Genomic DNA, 23,119 nt, shown 5'->3' with positions numbered 1-23,119 from the left:
CTCCTCGACGCTGCCCGCCGCGCCGGGGGGCAGCGTGTTCCCGGCCGGCGGCGGGCCCCTGCTCACGGGCGGCGCGGCCGTGCACATCTCCGCCGCCGGCGCTGCCAAGGCCACCCTGTACTGCCGTGTCTTCCTGCTCGACGGGACCGAAGTGAGCGTGGACCTGCCGGTGAGTGACTGGGCCGGTCCGGGGCACTGGCACCCCTTGGGACAGCTCCCCTCCCCCAGTGTTCTCCTCTGGGTGCCCCTTTTGCACCTTTCCGAAGAATCCCTTCCCCCTTCTCCTGCGAGCACTCCCTACCCCTGGTTCCCTCTGGGGCCACTCCGTCCCGGTCTCTTCTGGAACCCCTTCTGTGGCCCGTGCCCCCTCCTTGGGACATTGCGTTGCTGGGTCGCGCCTTCTCCGGCTCCCACCTCGTTCTTTGGGCTTCGCTCCCTCCCCCGCTCACCCAGTCCCCTCTTTCCGAGTCCCCGCCCCCCTGGCGCGGGTGACCGGTGTTCCCCTTCCGCCCCCCCCCCGGTTCCAGCGGGGGTCTTCTTGGTGCTGGGTTAGCAATGCGGGGCTGCCACGGGGTGGCCTGCTTGGCCCCACAAAGTCGCCACCAGGCCTTGTCGAGATGGCAGGAAGGAGAAGCTCCCTCCCCTGCTGCCCAGCAGGTGCCCCAAGTTTGGGAGGGAATCTGGGGACCATTTCCCTCCCCGCCCCTCTCGATGCCCGCCCCCACCCCATCCTCATCCCAAAGAGCCCCTACAGCTCTCAGCCTCGCAGGGGTTTGGGTGACTTGGGAGCTAACTCTAGAATCGACTGTCTTGGATCTGGCCAACTTTGCACTGGCAGAGCCCTTTGCTGGGCGCTGGGAGTCGGCCCTGGGGCGCCCTCTGGGCCTGGGGCTCCGGACTTCTCCCCCCCACACCTCCGGCATCTTGCAAGGGCTGGCCGAGGGACCCCCGCGCGGCGGCGCCGGGTGCGGGGCCACCCGCCCACAGGTGGTTGCACTCCGCCCCCCTCCAGCAGTGAACTAGGCTGGCGCTGTTGTCGCCGCCAGGGCGTCCAGCTTTCTAGCCCGAAGGGGCCAGATGTGATCAAATCAAATGCGCACATTAATGGGCGCCTACTGGGCACCCGGCGCTGCGGCAGACGGTGCCTTTGGGGATCTTTGGGTGTGACTGAGGACACAGCGCCGATCGAGCTTTTAGATGAATGTCACAGATCATTGAGAGGGTTTCACGCGAAAAAAAGAACATACCCATACTTCCAAAGGAAACATGTAGGCCTTCCCGGGTGGGGGGAATTCTTTAGACTTCTCGAGGGAACTAGGAGCCTATAAGGCTTTTCGATGGGAAAATCAGAGCCTGCTTGGCCTGGACTTTAATGCTGCCTTAGGTTTAATTTTGAGACAGTTTCAATTTATGGCGATTTTATTTTTGTGCCTCCTACTGCTCTCCATAGAATATCATTTTGTTATGATAATACCCTTGTGGGGCCTTTTTATTCATGGAAAAGGAGCCAGCGTTCCTGTGCTTAGAGCTGTTGTCTTTAAAATAGCATTAAAATGTTACTCCTCCCCACGACTGAGGCTCTCCAGCTCCTCTTCAGCTGGGAGGGGAGGCCCCAGGAGCCAGGAGGATTGGAGAGGTGGGCAGCTGGTGTGTGGAGAGGATGTGGCGTATTTTGCATCTCGGATCAGGGAGAGGAATGCTCTCCCTGAGAACTTTGATAGTGCTCCTTGACGCTTTTCTTGTCTGTTCCCCAGGGATGATTCGTTTATAAAATGTATTGCTTCTGTCAGGTTTGTGCGACAGGCTTAAGTGGTGTTTCTCAGGTGAAAAATGCAAACTGAGTCAAGTGCATGCGTGGTGGATAAACCCAGACAGGTACACGAATGAACAGGTTGGGATGGGGGTGGAATGCTGACTTCTTACGGCTGGCGGAGCCCTCACCGATTGTGGGGGTGGGGGATATTTTACATCTTTTAGGATATTTTACATCTTTTACATCGGGAAAGCTTTCTCCACTTTACAAAAGGTTGCTTGACAAAAGATTTCCCTAGGTTTTCTTATGATGGCAGATTTCTTGATGCTTTAAGATGGGGTAGAGTGAACAACAAATTTTATTTATACAGACACACACACACACACACACACACACATAGATGTATATCCACTCTGTCCAAAGACAAAATGCAGGGTTTTGTCATGTGAGCCCTCGGGGAGGAATGATCAAGAAAAATCACTAGTGAGCATGGTCATCGATTCAAAGATTTATCAGGTATCAGAACTGCATCACACAGTCTCCTATGCTAGTCTCCCCAGATCAGAGTTTTAGTTCCTGTAATTAATTCTCAGAGCACGAGGTTAGTGCCAGGCGGCCAGCTCCCAGTGAATGTGTAGATGAATTTGTAGCACGTGTGCTCCTTCCTAAGACGCATTTCCCTGGGCTCACTTTTTTATGTGCTCCTGTTTGGCATTTAGCCCCACTGTCATTGTTCCCCTCTTCTGCTTTCCTGGATTTTTACCGCTTCCTGGGCTCTGGTGTTGCATTGCTGCCTGTCACACAGACAGGATTTACCTTTGGCTGCCATACCTCTGAGCTGGATTATCTGTCCCCTGTCACTTCCACAGGCACTCTGTGCACTTGCCAGGCTAACTATGGCTCCTTTGTAGTTAAAACCCTCTGGTGGTGTTAGCTTCAAGCATTCCTTTGCTCTGCATACTTGCAGTGGTGATGCATTGTCATAACCCATTTTCTTAGCCCTGATCTGGTCGCAGGTTCTGAAATTGACTTGACCCCAACAGCATCTTCAGTGTGACCATACCGGGGCAGCTCCGACTGCATCAGCGTTTATTGGGTGTCTCCATGTGCCATGCACTGTGCTCGGCACACAAAGGTGAACGAGAGGTGGCCTGGAGGAAACACAGGTAGAAATATGGCGTTTTATTCTAAGTGATGCTAAGTGATGCGAGGGGGGCTCACCCGGACAGGATGCTGGGGGATGGGCGGGCTGGAGACTTTGACGCTTGAGGTGGTAGGATCTCAAATCCGTGTCCCGTGTGCATTTTTAGAATGCTTACTGTGTCATGTCCACTCCCGGGCTAACCGGTGGCCCGTGGTTATATATATAATAAAGGAAGAAGCAACTGTAATCGTCTTCAGCAATCCTGTGACTGGGCCTGGAGCCTGCTTGTCCGCCTGTTTTTAACCTTTGCTGTGGTTCCTCAACCTTTGATAAAATGTGAACAAAAGGGTCTTTTAAAAAATCCCTCTATAACATGCCGCCTAAAACGGGCTAACCTAAAATATATAAACCCTGCTTCCGGGGGACTCCCTGGCTCACCCTACAAACCAGAGAGGCGCCCTGAGCCACTCCTCTTCGGCAGACCTGGCCCTGCTTTGGAAGGCGCTGCCTCCCTTTCCGGAGAGCAGCCCAGCCCCGCCCCGCCCTCAGGTGTGGTCCGGTCCGACGACGGGCAGGACGCCCTCGGCCTACCGGAGACACTCTCCTTCTATTAATGCAGCTGAAGATCCCATTAGTGTGCTTGGCAGCGGCGCCCGCTGTTGACTCATATTAGCTCTCTGTTGACTAAATCCCTGGCATCGCTTTTGCTCGTGCGGCTGTTGCTCAGCCCCGTCTCCCCCTCCCCTGCGTGCACAGTCTTCCAGCAGCTCTGTGTGGAAAGCTGTGAGGATGTGTGTGCGACTGGCTGGGTGGCACTCCCGCCATGCCGTGGAGGGCACGCCTTGTGGGCCTGGAGCAGTGCGACTGGCGCAGGGGCTCCCACCGAACCTGGAACTCGGCATTGACTCCCTGCCATACCGTGCAAGCAGGGAGAGCTTCCGAAGATCCAGGCTCGAGTCTTGCCGGCTGGCTCTGCAGCTTGGGCCGCTCAGGCTCTCTGCACACCGATTTTCTGGTCTTTCAAATGGGGACGTTGGGAGGATTATGTGACGAATGGTCTGCAGAGCTTCAGTACACGGCAGGCCACTGAAGGGTTGCCAGTAGGTTGTAATTCTACGCACTCTCACACCTCCTCTCTGGCCTATGGAAAGGGTTTGGAAGCATGTCTAGTAATGGACGTTAGAAACAAACCCAAAAAAGCTGTGGCTGGAAGGCTAAACCTCTCTTTTTGTGGCCATCAGAAGTCGTATGGGGTATGAGAAATGCTTTTTGAAAGTTTCACTTTATTTTTTTTTAAGATTTTATTTATTGAAAGAGAAAAAGAGGGAGCTGGGGGGGGAGGGCAGAGGGAGAGGGAGAAGAAGACTACTCACTGAGTAGGGAGCCAGATGTGGGGCCGATCCCAGGACCTGACAGCATGACTCAGGGGAAGGCAGAGGCTTAAGGGACTGAGCCACCCAGGCGCCCTGTTTCACTTCAGATGAGAAAAGGACACCCCCATCCCCCTCACCCCTGCCTCAAATGCAAGTTCTTAGAGTTTTAGAATCCCTGCTACAGTGGAATGCACGTGATGGAACGTAAGATCATATGCCTTATTCTGGAGTTGAAAAGGACCCTAGGACCCCATCCTTTGTATATACGGGAAACTGAGGCCTGTGCGTGGAGAGTGACTTCTCTTTAGTCACTCAGTGAAGAGTTGGAATGGGTCACTATGGGTACCCCGAGTGCCTAGCCTTTGGCGGTGAGTGTAGGATCAGTGGTAGAAAGACCACCCCCCTAGTCCTGACACAGGACCATGGAAAGGGGATGGGCTATGTTCCTGGCCTTTGGTAGTAGGACACATTTTCCCTGAATAATGGGAAACTCCAGCAAAAGGGTTCTCTAACTGCGGTGTACTCGAGTGCATCTGGGATTTTTTTTTTTCTTTCCAGTTAAAAGTCCCAGAATTTCTGATTGAGTGGTTCAGGAAGCTGGACTTCTAACAAGTATCCCGGGTGATTCTGATGAACGGGGTCCCTTCACACCGTGTGAAAAGCACCGGCTGTGGAACTGAGAGCGGAGGGCAACCATGCTGTGTGTTAAAAACTGCTGTAGGCATGGGAGTGCGGTGGTCATCTGTGAGCTGGGGGTTGACGGTGTCACCCCTGAGCTTTAGGGAGCCCAGTTTTGTCACAGCGGAGTGAGGCCGGGGCAGTTGTGCCGTTGCACTGGCCCAGGTGAGGGCTGATGAGGGCCTGGCCTGGAGGAGTGGGCAGGGTGCCAGAACAGTTGGCAGGGGAAGTCCATTGAGTGTAGGGGGAGGGGGAGGCAGAGGCCTCGTGGGGTCTAGCGTGGAGGCAGGGAGTTTGTGGGAAGAAATGGGGACCATAGGAGATACCCCAGAAAATAGGGGAAGGCAGCTCTTCATTTCCACCCTCTCCCAAGATTCTGGCTTCCGTGGACACCTTGCCTCATCCTGGGCCTCTGGGTGGCTTGCTTTTTCCTGCCTCTGAGGGAAGGTATTGCCTCCAGCTGGCCCTCCAGTGCTGACCCCACCTCCACCCAATCCCAGCCTGTAAATGAGGCCACAGGGAACCTCGGGCCCCTACCTGGGTCATGAGTTTGTGTATCTTTAAAAATAACTTCGTTTTAAACGAGGGTTACTGGGGGCGGGGGGAGTCGGGAGGAAGAGAGGTGAATGGTGAACACCCTTCCCAGGTGGGATACAGGTGTGACCTCTATCACACTTGCTGGATTGTTAGTGTTAATACGGGGGAGGGGGGTGTCCCAGCGTTTCCCGCGCCAGTAACATGACCCTACACTGGTCCAGGACCGAACAAATATTAACTTGCTAAGCACTTTCACGTGCATAATCTCATTGAATTCTGTCCCTAGTGCACCGCTGGGGATGAAGGCACAGGTCTGTTTAATTTTGAAATAGCAAAAGGTCAGTGTGTGTGTGTGTGTGTGTGTGTGTGTGTGCGCGCGCGCTCACACACGCACGTTGGGGGGGATGACTTTCCCTTAAATTCTTGCATAGGGACTTAGAAAAAAAAAATCCACTCAGTAGCCACAGAAAACCTCCACCCACAATTTGTCCTCAAAACAGGTGTTCATCCTTGTCCCCTGCCTGAGTCCCTGCACACAGCCTCCTCCACTCTGCCTCCCCCTGCCTGGAGTGTCCCTTCAGCGGGCACCTGGTTCTGTGGGCACTCCGGTTTCCTTCTCTGGCCTGTGACAGCTGCCTGCAGGCAGGGTCCACTGCTGATTCATCTTGCTGGGTTTCTTTTTTTTCCAGGTGGGTGTGTACCTTCAGCTCCTACTTTCATTTTGCATTAAAACATGCTTAAAGCAGGAAGATTAGAAAATAAATATAGAGAAGCCAGAGAAGTGGAAACATCTAAAATTTCATCAGAGATAGCCACTGTTAAAATTGTGTATATCCATCTGTAGTTTTTTCTTTCTGTATTTAGATGTAAATATGTACTCAAAATTATGAATTTGCATGGGTTGATTGACAGTCTTTCTACCCCTTCAGCGCCATTAAATAGAGATCGCAGACCCTGAGCTTGTGTCTCTCGGGTGTGGAGGCCCTTGGGCACCCCCTTCCATTCCCAGGGACCCTAAACTGGGGTGGGGGCCCCCGGTGCTGGTTGGCCATCTGAGCTGTCCACCTACATGGCCCCTGCCTGAGTGAGACGCAAGTTTCCCATCCTTGGAGCCTCTCCCCACCTTCATCTCTGCTTTCGGGCAGGTTAAAGGCCCTGCTGATGTGGCCACAGAATTCTCTCACATCTGGGGGCTTGTGTTCTGAACCTCAGGGTGGTCACTGTTCTCTCACCTGCCAGGGCTGCGCATGCTCTATTGCCAGCCACAGCAGATCTGGCAGAGATGGGGGAGACTTGCAGCCTCCCAGGTGTGCCCCCTCTGCCCTAATCCCCCCAGTCTCCTCCTGCAACCTCTTCGGCTTCTCCCTAGAGCTGGATTTATCTCACTAGTCCCGCTTGATTTGAATTTGTGGCTTACTTTTAATGTTTTCCAAATGTTTTTGTTTCCCCGTAGCGTGTTTTCTTGAGTCAGCAAGGGCTTGTTGAGCGCGTACGCTGCACTGAGCACTGGGGAGGGATCCACGAGGGCCGAGATAATTCTAATCTCGAAGGGGAAACCGGGTAAATACATAACCTGTAGCTCCACGTGAAGGAGTGCAGAGGGTGAGCAGCTGAACGGTGGGGTGGTGTTGGCGATGGTTTGACGCCCAGAGTGACATCAGGTTGTCCCAGAAGATGCACAGGAGTTCAGCTGTAGATTTGGTCAGAAGGTGTCGGGGCAGAGGAAGCAGCAGGTGCAAACGCATGGAGGTCGGAGCCAGAAAACCCCATTTCCTGGGCTCTGGGCTCCTCAAAGTAGAGGAGGATTATGAGCTCTGGCTGTGTCTCTGAATCTTGAGCAAGTGAGGAACTTTAAAGTGCAGGTGTGTGCCTTGAGCTAATCAGAGCTGAGGCTTACCGAGCATTTGCCGCTGTGTGCCTGGTCTGTGCTAAGCGCTTAAGGGATTGGCTCGTTGAATTCTTAAAAAAACTTTGATGGTGTTATCACTGTTATCCCTGATCTGTAGAGGGGAGAATCGGAGCTCAGGAGACAGGTTAAAAAACTTGCCCACGTCACATAGCTAGTAAAGGTAGACTCCAGCTTTAAGCCCAGCCTGTCAGGAGAGATCTGTGGTCTGCAAAGTCTCTCTGACAGCAGGACTAGGCATTGGTGGGGGGAGGGTGGTGAGTGGGTTCTGAGACTGTCCCAGGGGTCCTGAGGTGGATAGAGACCTCTGAGCCTCCTTTGAAGGCCAGTTGGGATTTCCAGAAATCAGATTTACATCTTTATTTTATTTTCAAAAATATTTATCTAAGTAATCTCTACCCCCAGTGTGGAGCTTGAACTCATGACCCAGAGACCAAGAGTCTCGCACTGAGCCAGCCAGGCACCCACGAGTTATATCTTTCAGTCATACTCATTGAATACAGTTTCTCCCAGAGTGCATTCTGGTTTGATGGCTATGATTTTTCAACTCTGAGGTCGGAAGTAGGCTGCGTTTTTAGAAAGTGCTTAATAGAACAACACTAAACTTCTCATACAGAAAAACATTTTACGTATTCCCGTCCTGCCGCATGGCAACTGGTTCCTTCGGTCTTTGTGCTCTCATATACTTTTGCGTGAACATGGTGTAGATCTTTTTTGTCTCCCATCCAGGCCTTCGTGACAAAGCCCTCATCCATTTGGTGCCCTCTTCTGTGATTATTCTAGATCAAATTCACCCCGCAGTCTGTGTGTGTGTGTGTGTGTGTGTGTGCGTGTGCATGTGTGTGCAGTGCGTGACGTGAGTAATACCTGTCTCTACCTGTCTTGGGGTTGGCGGTTGATAGGCAGAGCACCTGGTATCTTCTCTGTTAGGCAACCCTACCCCCTAGGCTTGCAGAATCTGTGTCACTTCCCCTAATTGCTACCATGTGGGAAGGTATTATTATCCCGTTTACACATGGTCTCAGGGAGCATGTGGCCTTGGGCCACTCAGCTAATAAGTGTGGTAGAGTCACACTTGAATCTAGGCTTTCTGACTCATTTTCCAGTGCTCTTCCCCCAGTCTGTGCCGCGCACACTCTGTCTCCCTGTTTGAAACGTGTGCCCCTGGAAACTCCTTTGGGATTTGACGAGTCAGAATTCCATGCAATAAAACCCCGTCATTCCTGAACCTCTTTGCCTTTCAGCACCTTTGGCACTTGGGTACCATCATTTCTCCGGTTCTTTTCCCTAAAGTCATAGCTGGCTGAGTGCCCAGCCTTTCCTTGTTGGAGCGGAGGACTAGAAGATGCTGTCCCCAGGGTCCTGTGTCACCTGTGGGATCCTCTGGAGCTTCCTTGTTTCTCAGCACAGAGCTCGGTCCCCAAAGTAGGACTGTCCCTGCGACCAGCCCAGCCGGGGGGATGTGGACCTCCTGGGTCTGCAGGTGCCTGCAGCGCTGGCGTCCCTCAGCCCTGTCGTGTCTCCTCTACGCCCGTTACTTTTTGATTTGGTTGTCGTCGTATCGTACCTGACCTCTGCGCAGGCAGGTAGAGGTGGGCGTGATAGTGCTTCTCCGTTAGCCAGCCTCCATGCTTGCTCAGTTGCAACCCCTTTGAATTATGGGTTTTTATTGTGATAAAGTGTAAGTAACATAAAATTCACCATTTTAACCATTTCTAGGTGTACAGTTCAGTGGCGTGGCGTGCATTCCCATGGCTCTGCAGCTCTCCAGGTTGTTTTCATCTTTCTACACTGAAACTCCGTACCCATTAGACGATAATTCTCCATCCCCACCCCACCCCCCACAGCCCCTGGCTACCACCCTTCTCCTTTCTGTCTCTACGAGTCTGACTACTCCCGTTGTCTTATATAAGTGGCATCGTGCAATATTTATCCCTTTGTGTCGGACTCTTCTCACAGCGTAGTATCTTCAAGGTTCATGCGTGCTGTCGCGTGCATCAGAACGCCCTTCCTTTTTAAGGCCGAGTACTAGGCCAGTGCACATTTCGTTTATCTGCTGTCCAGGTTATGGATTTTTGTGCAGGTCCGGGCCTTCCTAACTCAGTTCTGCCCGTTTGTTAGCGGCACTGCTGTCAGAGACTCGGATGTCCCCAGCACTCCCCTGGTGGTTTCATTCTTGGCATTCTGGCCCCTCTGCCCTGAGACCCGTCTGCTTCGTGCTGGTCATCCTCCCGGGTTATCTGCTCTTTGCTTTCCCTCTTACACTTCTGTCTGAATTGCTCTGTGTGGGCAGGTCCTCGGTCTTTACATTTTTTGGTCATGAAAATATAAATGCAAAGGCGTGTGCCAGGAATAGTTTAAAGAAAAATAATACTACGAACATCTGTGTACCCACCACCGAGCTTAAAAACAAAGACATTGGGATGCTTGGTTAAGCATCTGCCCCCGGCTCAAGTCATGATGCCAGGGTCCTGGGATCGAGCTCCCCCCACCCCTTCGCTCAGCGGGGAGTCTGCTTCTCCCTCTCCCTCTGCTCCTCCCCCTGCTTGTGCTCTCTCTCGCTCTCTCTCACTCTCTCTCAAATAAGTAAATAAAATCTTTAAAAACAAGCAAACAAACCAAAAAATACAAAGACATCACCGATGCTGTTCAAGCCCTCCATGCTCACCCTGACTGCACTTCTCATCCTTCTGCTCCCCTGAAATTCGTCTCTCAGCCTTCCCTTTTCTATGTTATAGGTTTACCGCATCTGTATTTTTATCCAAATGATGTATTGTTAGTTTTGCATGTTTGTAAACTTTATATAAATGGATTTTTTCTCTATTGTGTTCATGAGATTTGTCCATATCGATGAGCTCAGGCTAGTCACTATTACTCTGTAGTATTAATCCTTTGCACAAATCTACTGACATTGATGCTTTGCTGGTGGACATTCGGGATGTTTCCAGTTTGGGGCTGTTAGGAAAAAATGCTGCTTTGAACCTCCTGGAACAGGTCTCCGGGTGCATCCGTGCAAGCAAGCGTCTCTCCTGGGTATGTGCTCAGGAGAGGCCTGGCTGGGAGGGCGGTGGGCAGGGCCTTGTAAGATCATGCGAAATTGTTTTCCCAGAATCCCAGCAGCATATCAAAGCGTCTGTGAATCCATTCTTCCTCACTTGGCATTGTGCGGCTTTTTGTTTTATTTTACCAGTCTAGTGGGAGTTTGTGGAAACTCATTGTGGTCTTCGCACATCAGTTATGATGAGGTTGAGTGTCTCTGCATGTGTTTATGAACCATAACCATATTTCCTCCTGGAAGGCTTCGTTTTGTGATTTTTGCCTGTTTTTTCAGTTTTCCCGTTTTTCCTGTTGTGTTCTGCTCTTTCCCTGCTAGTCTGTATGAGATTGCGCCTTCTTTTTCTGAGGTAACCTCATGGAATAAGAGAGAACGCTTCTGTCGGTGTCTCCCATGCAGGCCTTTCCTTATTAAGTGGGGTTCATTGTTTTGACTTCAGTTTTGCTGTGCATGGATTTTGGAGTCAGTTGCCGCCAGTGGTTCTTAGTGAGGAATTGTAGGGTCTATAGATTGCACTAAAATTCTGCCTACTTTTTTTTCCAGTTTTTATTGAAATTTCTAAGCATATTCAAAAGTAGAGAGAACCCCATGTACACACCACATAATGGACCCCAAGTACCCATCATCAAGCTTCATCACCTATCAATGTGGCCTCTCTTGTTCCATCTGTATCCTCACCCCGTCCCTTCCCAGTGATTATTTTGGAAAGATTTTATTTATTTAACAGAATGCACAAGCAGGGGGAGTGGCAAAGGGAGAGGAAGAAGCAGGCTCCCTGCTGAGCTGGTAGCCCGATGCAGGACTCTGCAGGACTTGATCCCAGGACCCTGGGATCATGACCTGAGCTGAAGGCAGATGCTTCACCAACTGAGCCTCCCAGGTGCCCCCTTTCCCAGGGATTTTTTTTTTTTCAGGCTTGGTTCTCTCTCTCTCTTTTTTTTTTTTAAGTAATATTTATTTTGTTATATTAGTCACCATACAGTACATCCCCAGTTCTTGATGCAATGTTCCATTTTTGATTACTTGCATATAACACCCAGTGCAACACACTCCAAACATGTCATTTCGAACTTGTACTTCAACACACATCTCTAAAAGACAAGGGCTATGTGTTTGTAACTAGATCCACTGTACTGGTAAAACACCTAAAAAATGTTTGGTATCGGAAGATATTTAGTCAGTGTTCAGATTTTCCTGCTTGATTATCAGCAAGGTCCTTTCATTGCATTTGGTCGATATTTTATCTAAAGGTTTTTAAAATTTTTTTAAAAATATTTTTCCCTAGCTTATTGAGGTATAATTGACAAATAAAAATCCTATACATTTGGAGTGTAAAGCTTGGTGATTTGATAGAGGTATAAATTATTAAAACTGTTACTGTACATCCAGCTATTGAACATGTCTGTTGCCTCAGCAGTTATAGTCATGTGTATCTTAGTAAATTTCTGAGATCCATTGTTTTAGCAAGTTTCCAGTATATTGTACATTATAATTAACTGTAGTCACCATTGCTGTATATGAGATCCCCAGAACTTGTTCATCTTCTAAGTGGAAGTTTGTGTTCTTTGACTGACATCTCCCCATTTTCCTTCCCCAACAGTTTTAAAGCTCTTAATCTAGAATTCCGCACCCCCCCCCCGCCTTTTTGGGGTCATGTATTTGCTGGTTTGACCTATAATAGTTTCTCACTTCCTGGATTTTGTTGATGGCATCCTCAGCATTTGGTTACCCTGAGGTGCACTCGGTACAGGGAACTGCAGTTATTTGAAGCATCTGATTCCGGGCACACAGAACAGTAAGACAGGCTCCTTGCCCTCAAGAAGCTTGGGTGGAGACAAGTTATTACACCTGGTGTGAAGAGTGTCATAGAGAATTTTAAATAAGCTGAAAGAAAGGTCCAAGGTAGGGGGACTGAGTGGGAGAAATAGGCAACTACAAAATCTCAGAGAAAAAGTTGGGCTCTGAAGACAAATGGGAGAACAGACTTCCTGGTGGGCAGGTCAGCATATGCAAAGGCACTGAGGCTTGAAATAATCCATTTGAGATTCCTGCTCCCTGCTCAAGCCCTGCCAGTGAGCCCAAGCATCCCCTGTTTTTCATCAGATGTTGCTTCTTTGAAAAGGTCCAAATTCCTCATCTCCGGAAAGTTTTCAGTAGATTTGACGAAAGAATGTCTTTTCATTTTCTTCTCTAACTCCTGTTTCTTCATTAGCTCCTTGACTTTTTTTTTTTTTGAGGAGGGGGGTGGGGAGGGGGAGAGGGGGAGAGAGAGAGAGTCCAGTCTCAATTTCATGACCCTGAGATCATGACCTAACCCAAAAACCAGAGTATTCGACCCTGCTTAACTGACTGAGCCACCCAGGTGCCTCTCCTTGACATTGGTTTTGAATCCCTCCCTTGACCTTGGATTCTTTCTTTTTCTAGCTCACTCCTATTTTGGTTCCATTACATTTTCTGGGAGGCCCCCAGTGAGCCCTTTCCATGTCTCCTGGCTGGAGGTGCCAGCAGACTATTTAGGGAGCAGAATCAAGAAACTCTTCAGAGAGAAGGGAGACAGGGCAGATGGTAGCGTAGCAGGAACCACTGGGTTATACCCCCAAAGGAGCTCTTGGCGGCCACAAGGCCCAGAGCCTCATTCTGGGATGGCAGATCTATCCTTTCTGCGTTGGAGCGCTCACTGCTGCTGCGTGCAGCCAGCCGCTGCTCACCTGTGGCAAATGAGCAGTAATTAGTGTGTAATAAGAGCGGTTGCCTGCGCGCAGCCCTCCTGGCTGCTCCTGCTCTCCGTGGCCAACTGACAGTCAGCAAGCCTCTTTGCCTCTCTGGGACTCCCCTACCTCTTCCGCAGGCCAGCCCCGGTTCTCCCCGGGCCCAGCAGAAACACTGCCTGCCCTGTGGCCTGGCCATGAAATGAACGTGGGCTTCAGCCAGGAAAGACCCAGTACACTGTAAAAGGCTTATGAGGGTTAGTTATTAACCCGCGGAGCATTCTGGCAGCCTGGTACGAAGCATGTCACTGGCCGTAGTCCTTTTATTGCTCCCGTTTGCCGGGATCTGAGACCCGAGGCCCAAGCCACCTACTCAGTCGGTGGTGGTGTGTATTGAGTGACGTCAGTGCTGCGGGGACGGCAGTGAGGGTGGCCGGTCAGAGTCCAGGGAGGGGCTCAGACTGACTTGGAACCGCCCCCGCGCATGCCTGCGAGCCGGCCGCGGCAGAGCCCATGGGACTCCCAAGGGTGAAAGCTGAGACCAGGAGGTCCGGATGGCGGGATAGTGTAACGGGGGAGTGGGGCGTCCAAGGTCGGGAGTCCTGGTTCAGGATACACCGTCAGTATTCTCTGTGGGGTTTATTTTGCTTTGAAGTCCAAAAGTTACTAGCTTTGTTCTAAAAGCTGCGGTGGGTCGTTCCTCTGAGACCCCTGAAGAAAAATGCAATAATTGCATGCTATCTTCTAAAAGAAACAGAATTGTGTGTACTTGACTGGAACACGCCATTTATCTTACTAACTCACTTTAGGGATTGAGCTCTTCCACATATGTGAGCTGTCTGGAGAGCTACAGTGTGTTGACTGACAAGACCTGTGTTACTTCATTTATGTCACTTCTTCACGAAAAACAACAACACCGAATCGAGATCATCTAACGTGCTCGAGGCCCGGTGCGAGGAATATGAAGTGGTTAAAATGTGGGTCCTTCTTAGAAGCTCCATGGGGGTGCATTGCACACCTTCCGGCCCTCTTAAAAAAGGAGAATGAACACCTTTAGTCTTGCCGTGGGAGCCCTGGTCAGCATGGGAACAACCTCAAGGTTTTAGGACTGCCCCCCCTGCCCCGCCCCAGGTTTTCAGGCCTCTTCATCTGCGGAACGTGTCCCAGCCTTCAGCACATCATTGCTTTGCCCCCTGGCTTTGCTGGGCTGCATGCCGGGCTGCTACCGCCAGAGAGGCCCGGTCGTTACGGGGTTTTTTTAGACCCCTGAGGGGGTTCCATCGTGCAGCCAAGTTTGAGAAGCAGCGTCCCATGGCATCACACCCCTTAGGTTCATGTGGTGTTTTAGGTTTGGTGCCACATTTAATCCCGATGGCACCTTTTCGAGAAACTGATGGGCATCCCACCTTTACAGAAAGCTCGGCAGGACGATGTTTGTCCATCCCACAGCTAGTAAATGTCGGAACCAGACCTGAAATCCTTCTCAGGCTCTACGTCCGCTTTCCCGCAGGTGTGCCCCCCGGCGGCCACCCTGCTGGTCCTCTGGCAGCCCCCACCTCCACTCCCCAGGCTCGACTTCTCACCTGCCCTCTCCTGCCTGAGAGCCCGTGGGCCACTTCTGCCTTGCAGGGGAGCTGGTACGTTTCCCGCTAGAGTAGTTGTGCGCGGAGTAATTCGAGTAATAGGAAACATTATTGACTTTTTTTTTTTTGGCAAATGATTTTCTTTTGGTAAAATACACATAAAAAATTGATCATTAGTGACGTTTAGTACACTCACGGCGTTATGTCATCGTCATCACTGCCTAGCTCCAGAACATTGTCATGACCTCACAAGGAAACCCTGTACCCGCTAGGCAGTCATTCTCCATTCTCCCCTCCTCCCAGCCCCTGGCGACCACTAATCTGTTTTCTGTCTCTATGGATTTGCCAGCTGTGGCTATTTCATATAAACAGAATCATACAGAATATTTGGCCTCTTGTGTCTGGCTTCTTTCACTTAGCGTAATGTTTCCAGAGAACATTGACCATTAACATTAATGGAAGCACTTTACATGGCTTAACTCATTGACTCCTCACAACTGTCTAGATACTTCCTATGAGCATCCTCACTATGCAGATGAGGAGATTGAGGCACAGAGAGGTTGAGCAACATGCTAGAGCACACACAGCACATAAGTGCTCTTGGCCTCTTCCTTGTCCTGCTGGTGTCTGCTCTGCCTGCTGTTGACCTTGACCTTGAGAGATGAGAAGTGTAAACAACGTGTGAAGTAGAAATTGAAGGGCAAAAATGCAACATCGGAGAGAATCTGCAGCATTAGGAGAACATATAATGCAGCTCCAGGAGCAGAAACCATGAGAGGAACCCCTCAGGAGACTGCAGAACAGAATTGCCCAGGTGGATTCTCCAGTTCCAGTTCTTGGTTTAATTGGAGTGGGTCAGTTTTGTTACAGATTTTTCACAAATGTCGGAGGTCGGGTCTATCTGAGGACTGTGTATCTAGCAACAGAAGCCAACTGGTATTCCAGGATCACTGAAACGTTGAGGACCAAGTCTCAAGAACTAAAAAGTAAAAGGGATCGCACCTAAAAGATTTCTTATGAAACTAGTGTGTCCTGTGTGCTAGACACAGATCCGAATGCTTCCGGTATGCTTAGTCAATTCTCACAAAACCTTTACAGGGTGACTGTTGCCCTGTTATACAGACAAGGGAACAAGGGCAGAGCAGTCACATCCCATCTCAAGGGTCTTGCCACTAGAATGGGGTGCACCCAGGAAGTCTGGCTCCAGCATCCAGGCTCTTCATCTTTTTTTTTTTTAATCCTAATTTTCAGTTTCTGGTTATAACATACCTTTCCTGAAGGTAATGAGATCGGAACAGCCTAGTTGCTTGAATAGGAAGAAGAAAAGGGAAAAAATGAGAAACTGTTAGTTTTATTAAAAAGTAATGCTACCTTGTTATACAAGTTCTGCACTTTTTAATTTTTTTTATTCTTTTTTTTTTTTTATAAATGTTTTATTTATTTGAGAGAGAGAGAGAGAATGAGTGGAGGGAGGATGGAGGGAGAAGCAGGCTCCCAGGGAGCCCAGGAGACCCTGGGATCATGACCTGAGCTGAAGGCAGATGCTTAACCGACTGAGCCACCCAGGCGCCCCTGCACTCTTTAAAAATAAAAGGAATATTTGTTTAGTTTAGAATTTTTAGGGATTACTGATAAAAGAAAGAGAATACAAATCATAAAATACCTCTACTAAGAGAGTACCACGGTAACACTTTGTGAATATCCCTGTCACTTCTAAGGGTTGGCAAAAAAGTTCTTTTCAACAAAAATGTGATTGTACTATGTATACTGTAAAAATTCTGATAAAACTCGTTCTCAATCTTTACACTGTACTGCCTCTTTTATGTGAAAAAAGGCTTGGAGAGATATGATCTTTGTCATGGGAGGGAGAAATCTTATCTTTGCAGCCAAGAGAGCACCTGCACGCTGGTATAGAAGAATCCACAATGGCTGTGGTATGAGAAGACATATTACGGGGAACTTACGGCTCGTGATAGGGCTGAGGTTGGCCACAGGTTCTGAGCCCTGCTGAGAATGTTGGAACGTCATGTGTGTTCCCGGGCTTCATCTCATTTAAAACTTGCAGGCCAGCAGAGCAGGTGTTCTCATTCCTGTTTGGCCGAGGGGGTAGACAAACCCAGAAAGGTACATTTGTTCTCTTGACTCTCTGGAGCTCTCTGCCACCTCACTGTGCTTCTAGGATAACCATAATACCGGGCAGAATGATTGGGCACCGTCATGCCTGGACAGGTGAAATCGTGTAGGAGTTCCTTGGAAGTAGAGGTGGATTTCCACCGGGGATGGCTTCGGGGGAGGTGACTGTTGGGTTGCTTTGACATCGGGCGGTGGAGGATTGGCAGTCCAAGTGGAAGAACAGTGTGACAGATGGCCTCACCAAGGAGGGCAGGAGGGAGATGTGTCTGAAAAAGAGAAGCAGAGGAGACGGGAAGGGAGACCAACAGCACTGGACACATGGAGTTTGGCTCCGCAGGGTGATTGAAGGCAGACGGTCAGGCTAAGAGGCTGTTACCGACATCGCGGGTCTGAATGGGTGATGTTGGACATGGACAGGAGACACAGGTACAGTGGAGCTTGAGGACCTGGAATCCAGTGGATTTGGTGGCTGGATTTAGGAGTGGAATTGATGGAGAAGCTGAGATGGGACCCCCATGTTTTGTGCATGGCATGTTGGGGAGATAGAGAATACTGCGGGCGGAGAAGCAGTAGAGAGGGGCCCTCGTACTGTGTCGGCTTGGTCTTTGGTTTTGTACAGTTTGCAAATACAAGATTTTTGTGTGTGTGTGTGTTTTCTTTCTTTAAAAGGACCTCCAAATGGTATAAGTTGTAAGGTACCACAGAACCCGAATTCACTACTGGTTGTATTTTACATGCAGCCAGTGTGAGGGGCCAGCAGATCAGGCTCCTGGGGAAGAGTCTGGTAAGGGGTTGGAATGCAGTTCACATCTGACAGGGCCAGCTAAGAGGCTGCAGAGGAACAGGTGCTGATGTCTGTAGATCTCTAGATGCTTGTTCTCTGCTGCGCTCTGGGCTGGCTGCTTTACCTGGATTTCTCAGCTCACACAGTGTCCCTGAGCATAGGGGCCGGTATTCCTGCCGCTCTTTTACAGATGATAAAAGGAAGGCACCCTGAATTTTTGGTCATTCTGCTCTTTTACCGTCCACATCTGGGTGGGGTGGGCGTTTTCTAGGAAGGGCAGATAATCAAGAGACAGGCATTTATTGAGTGCCTGCTGTATATACACAGCCAAGCCAGGGGGCTGGGTGGATACAAACCCGAGTCAAAGATGCATCTTTTTTCTTAAGCAGCTGCCCGTTTAGTGAGACAATGTGTCTTTTGCATTTGCTGAGAGTTCTACAGCTTTTCCATGCTTTCCTCCCATTTTTCTTGCTTAAGGGTTAGGGCAGGAGACAGGAAAAACATAGTGATACACCTTGCTTTGCAGAGCAAACTGCAAGTCAGCTCTCGTGGGTCAGAGCTCTGAGAGAGTTGTCGCTAAAATGTGCAGAAACGTGTATCTGGCTCATGGGACTCGGAAGAAAGCAGGACTTGAGGAATCCATTGAAAATCATGGCTCTGAATCCCAGTGTGGGTTATTTTTAGTCTCAATTGTTTATCTTATAGCTCTCCCCATACGATGGCATGAGAAGTGATGAAGACGTGTCTGTATGGTTTGGCCCAAACTGAATCTTAAACTCCTCTTTTTGTATCCCCTTGCATTATGCTGAGTGAAGTAAACCTTTCACAAAAGAGTACCCCCCTCATATGATTCCACATATATGCAGTTCTAGAGCTGGCAAAGCAAGTCCGTGGAGAAAATAAATCAGAATAGCCGTTGCTTCTGGGGGCCTGGAGAGGGCCGCTGGGATTGCGTGGGAACTTTATGGGGAGACGGGAATGTGCTGAATGGTACCAGGGTGGGGGAGGTTACACAGATGTTTCCACCGGTCAAAATGAAACCACGCAGATTTGTGCACTTCAGGGTAAGTAAATTTATTACCACCTTCCGAAAAAGATGTGTAAAAAATTAATGGAGGGTGGTGGGGAGGAATGAATAAAGAGGATACAGAATGTCAATAATCATTAAAGCTGAGTGGCAGGTGTTTACTGTGCTGTTCTGTTTTGTATTTATTTGACATTGTCCATAATAAAAAGTTTTCTGAAGAAAAAGTGGACCAGGTATTCTTTGTTGGCTCCTCCTTTCAAGAATCCAGTGAATTCTCCTTCCAGAGAGGTCTGGCCTCCTGGGGAGCATGCAGAATCTCTGGGCATTGGGGTTGGTCCCAGCCAGCCCTGGCTGTGCTCTCTCCAGTCTGCTTGCTTTCTGCCTTGCTGGGTGGCCATGAATCTTGAACTCTGGCTTTCTCCCACTGGCACCTGCCACCACCCCTATTTTTTTGTCCCTGTCCTTTTGCTATCCCTTTGATCCAGGAACAGACCCTCCCCTTCTATGGGACTTTGACCATCCCTCTCCACCCATGCCGGGATGCGTCTTATCTCTGACTCTCTGACTCTTTGGGGCCTCTGTGATTCGGTGATTCCAAGTCATTCTCTGCTGTAAATCTACTTGGGTCTCATTTCTCTTCAGCTTAGGGTTGTAAAGTGCCACCTGTGTGCCCTTGTTCAGAGATGCAAGGTCTGTGAATTGGAGGGGCACTGTGCCTACATTCCTGTTCAGCTGTAAACCAGTACATGCTCTGTGATTCCACATCTGTGAACTTTGAAATAGGCAAAACAAATCTGTGCTACCTGTGGGATGGAAGAAAGGGGTAGAAATTGGGAAGAGGTACACGGGGCCTCCTGGGAGTCCGGTACTATCCTATTTTTTGACCTGTGCACGTTTGTCTGTGTATGTCACCCTTCAATTAAAAAGCAAACTAGAGATCGATGCAAGGCTTCACAAAATCACCACATTTCACAATAAAAAATTCAAATTTGTAGACTTTTTTTAAAAAGATTGGGAGATCTGAATTCCCAGAGTGGCAGTTGGCTAGAACTATGTGGTGACTGCACCATGCTCCCCGCCCCCCACTATTCATCATGGCCCCGCCTGTGCACTGGTCTCATTCCCCATTCTGTGCACTTCCAGCAGGAATGCTTCAGAGTAGCTTGTATGGGGGTTGCATTTCCGTGCTGCAGGTTGGTGGGGGGGCGGGCGGTGGAGGTCAATGGCTGCTTTAGTGGCAGTCTTGTAGGAATACCTTTTGACATGGATTTGAAGTCCCGAGGCGCTGGGATCTTGTGTGTTAAGCCATTCCAGGTGAATTAGTTCTGCTTGAACTGGGGAAAATGGGGGTTGGCTTATGACCAATCCACAGCCGTTAAAGAAGTTACTCTATTTGTTACCTAGCTGTTGAGTTCTGTAAATAATTTCCTATTTTTGTATTCTATTTTAAAGTAACACTGCACAATAATACTAGTTAGTGCTTGTCCCTTGCTTCCTTGGTATTCCGTTGTTGCTTTCAAAAATACATATGTGATTGGTGGGGCCCCTGGGTGGTGCCGTCGGTTAAGTGTCTGACTCTTGATTTCGGCTCAGGTTCTGATCTCAAGGCCCTGAGATCAAGCCCCCCTTCGGGCTCTGTGCTCACTGGGGAGTCTGCTTGAGATTCTCTCTCTCCCCTTCCCTCTCCCTCTGCCCCTCCCCCTGCTGGATTGTGTGTGCGTGGTCATGTTGTCTCAAAAAAAAAAAAAAAACAACATATGTGATCGGAAAGTTTTTTTCTTAGTTAATGGATATGTAAGGCTAACTTTTCGGGTGGTGAACTTACAGTCAAGGTTCTTAAAATAGTTCACACTAACCACAAACCACATACCTCAGGGAAATCATCTTGTTAATGCCATCCTTACAAATCCAAACCTACAGGCTGCAAGCATCACACCTCCTTTCCTCCGTCTGAATGTGTCATTCTCTGTCTTCTTCTTGCAGGAGATTTTTTTTTTTTTTTAAGACTCCTGAGTCACCAGGGAGAGAGAGAGAGAGGAAAAATCGAAGGCCCACTAGAAAAAGACAACTTGATTTGTATACCCCTCCATCATATGCATGGACGGTGTGCCTCAGTTATACTGTTATGTCTCTAACTGCCAAGCGCACCATAGACAGGATTTAAAGTCTTACGTGCTTTTCCACTTGTGAACTTTTTTGAAAATTGTACATGCACACGGAGCCAAGTGAAAAAACGTGAAAATTCTGTGCCTTAGCCATTGGTGTGATCCCTAAAAGTTTTAAACTGTAGGCAAATTTGCTAGTTGGGTTCACCGCCCGCGCTTATAGAATACCAGCTCTGGGAGGGACCCCAGGAAGCTGGGCGCCACAACTGTTCTGTGACTCGAGCTCTGCCAGCCGGCGAAGGCTCTGGCTCCCTGGAGGGTATGGCGGGAGGTTCCTGGGGCTGAGACTCTGAGGTCCTGGGCACGGCCCCGGCTCTGCCCAGGCCAGCTGCATGTTTTCATCTTCTCCTCACATCACCAGGGGCTGTGTCGTCTCTATTGTACAGGCGGGAAACAGACCCAGAAGGCTAGGGGGCTTAGCTGGGCTCGTGCCGGTTGTGAATGGCGGAGCCCAGATCCCAGCCTGGGTCTAACTTGCAACCGTGCGCCTCCCCGTGTTAGCTCAGGCCGCCGTAACAGGATACCACGGACCGAGCGGCTTACACAGCAGACATGTATCTTCTCTGGTTCCGCAAGTCCGAGATCTAGGGGCTGGCACAGCTGGTTTCCCCGGAGGCCTCCCTCTCTCCTGGGCTTGTAGCCGGCGGGCCCCTTGCTGCTTCTCCCCTGTCTGCGTGCATTTTTGCCCCTGGCGCGGGCATCCCCGATATCTCTGTGTGTGACCTCATCTCTCTCTTTCTCTCTCCAAGGATACCAGTCAGATCAGTTCATTACCACCCTAATGAACTCACTGGAACTGAGTTCCGTCTTCAACTACAGCCCTATTCTGAGGTGCTGGGGGTTAGGGCTTCAATGCATGAAAGTGGGGGGGACACAATTCAGCCCATGACGTACTCCCCTGTTACTTAATCTCCGTAAAGCTCGTGACCTTCTGTGAACGGGCGTGCTAGGAAGAAAGAGGCCACCTCCATCGCCGGGGGTGTCCGACGGGCTCACCCTGGGGCCAAGCCCCGTTAAACTCATTTCATTTCATTTCGTTCTTAAACATCCTGAGCAGGTAAGAAATTCCCTGACCCCAAACTCAGCCTGAGTGGAGTAACAGAGCTGGGACCCAGCCCCCCCCCGCCCCCCCACCCCGGCATGCTGACCCTAGAGTCCCTGCCTTCAGCCGCTGCATCACAGGGTGGGCTGTGACATCCAGAAGCCTCTGGAGGGCTCTCCAGAGAGGAGGGGAACAGTCATGACGAGACTGGGGAGTTCAGGGAAGCTTCGCGTGTGAGATGGCATTGACCTGCCTTATTTTGTAAATTTGAGTTGCACTTCTAAATCGCAGGATGGATGGGGGCAGTCTTCCACCCAAAGTTAGTTCTCTTCATGTTTCTTGGCTGGTTTCCCTGGGAATTTGTTGCATATTTATTTATGTGGGGTTATTTGCTTTCAGAATTGCATGGCGGGGGAATCTGCAATCTGGCTGCAAAAAGTAATTTGGCAATTTATTTTCAGGGCTGCCCTTCTTCCAGCAGCTTGTTTCAAACTCAACCTCTGGCACAAAGACATCCATCATTTTAATTGTGTGTTACTGTTTAGTCAGGCACAAATTTATTTCATTTTCTTTTTCCTTTCTCCTGTGGGTTTTTTTTTTTCCCTGAACCACCATTTAAAAAATCCAAAAATATTTCCCTAAACCAAGCACTTTTTATAGTTATGGAGTTTTTAACACTGAGATTTCTGGTTTTTCAGTATTGCATATTTGGTTCTTAACCTTTCAGAAACTTGAGGCTTGCCTGTTCTTTTTCCTGTTGAGATAACATCCATAATGCAGTTGTCTCAAGATGGACCAAAAAAAGACAATTGTATTGGTCCCAGGATCAGAAGGCTCATGTTCTTTTCCTGGCTTTGCATTGGCTGCCTGGCAGCGTGACCTGCCTCTGGCCTTGTTTTACCCACCTGTAAAATGAGGGACTTGAATGCGCTGATTTCTAGAACATTCCTATGTTCTTACTTGGTAACTTGGATGTTGAGTAGGGCTCCTTAACCAAGGCCTGCTCACCGTGGCTATCTAAGGATGCCCACCAGGGAGCGTGTTCTGTTCCATATCAAATGTTTTTACTCTGCTTGGTCACAGATGATGGCGTTTTTTAAGTTCAAGGTTAAAAACCAATCCTGTGTCCCTCAGAAATGTTCTAAGGGATAAAATCATTGATTCCACAAAATTAGATAGGGTAGAACGTTTAACTTTGGTGTCCAAAGCTTAAAAGATTTAGCTTTTGTTG

General features: G+C 49.5%; 1 protein-coding gene across 1 annotated transcript in view; it reads left to right on the top strand.

The window, feature by feature from the left end:
• EPB41L4B (erythrocyte membrane protein band 4.1 like 4B) overlaps positions 1-23,119 on the top strand; it is a 156,433-nt gene that overhangs the window by 30,602 nt on the left and 102,712 nt on the right. The window contains 1 exon segment of the mRNA XM_019796710.2: positions 2-169. Coding sequence (XP_019652269.2) covers positions 2-169 — 168 coding nt within the window.

The sequence above is a fragment of the Ailuropoda melanoleuca genome, chromosome 7 (genome assembly GCF_002007445.2).
Source record: "Ailuropoda melanoleuca isolate Jingjing chromosome 7, ASM200744v2, whole genome shotgun sequence".
Taxonomy (NCBI): Eukaryota; Metazoa; Chordata; class Mammalia; order Carnivora; family Ursidae; genus Ailuropoda; species Ailuropoda melanoleuca.
The sequence above is the reverse complement of the archived record's forward strand: the minus strand, read 5'-3'. Positions and strand labels throughout refer to the sequence as shown.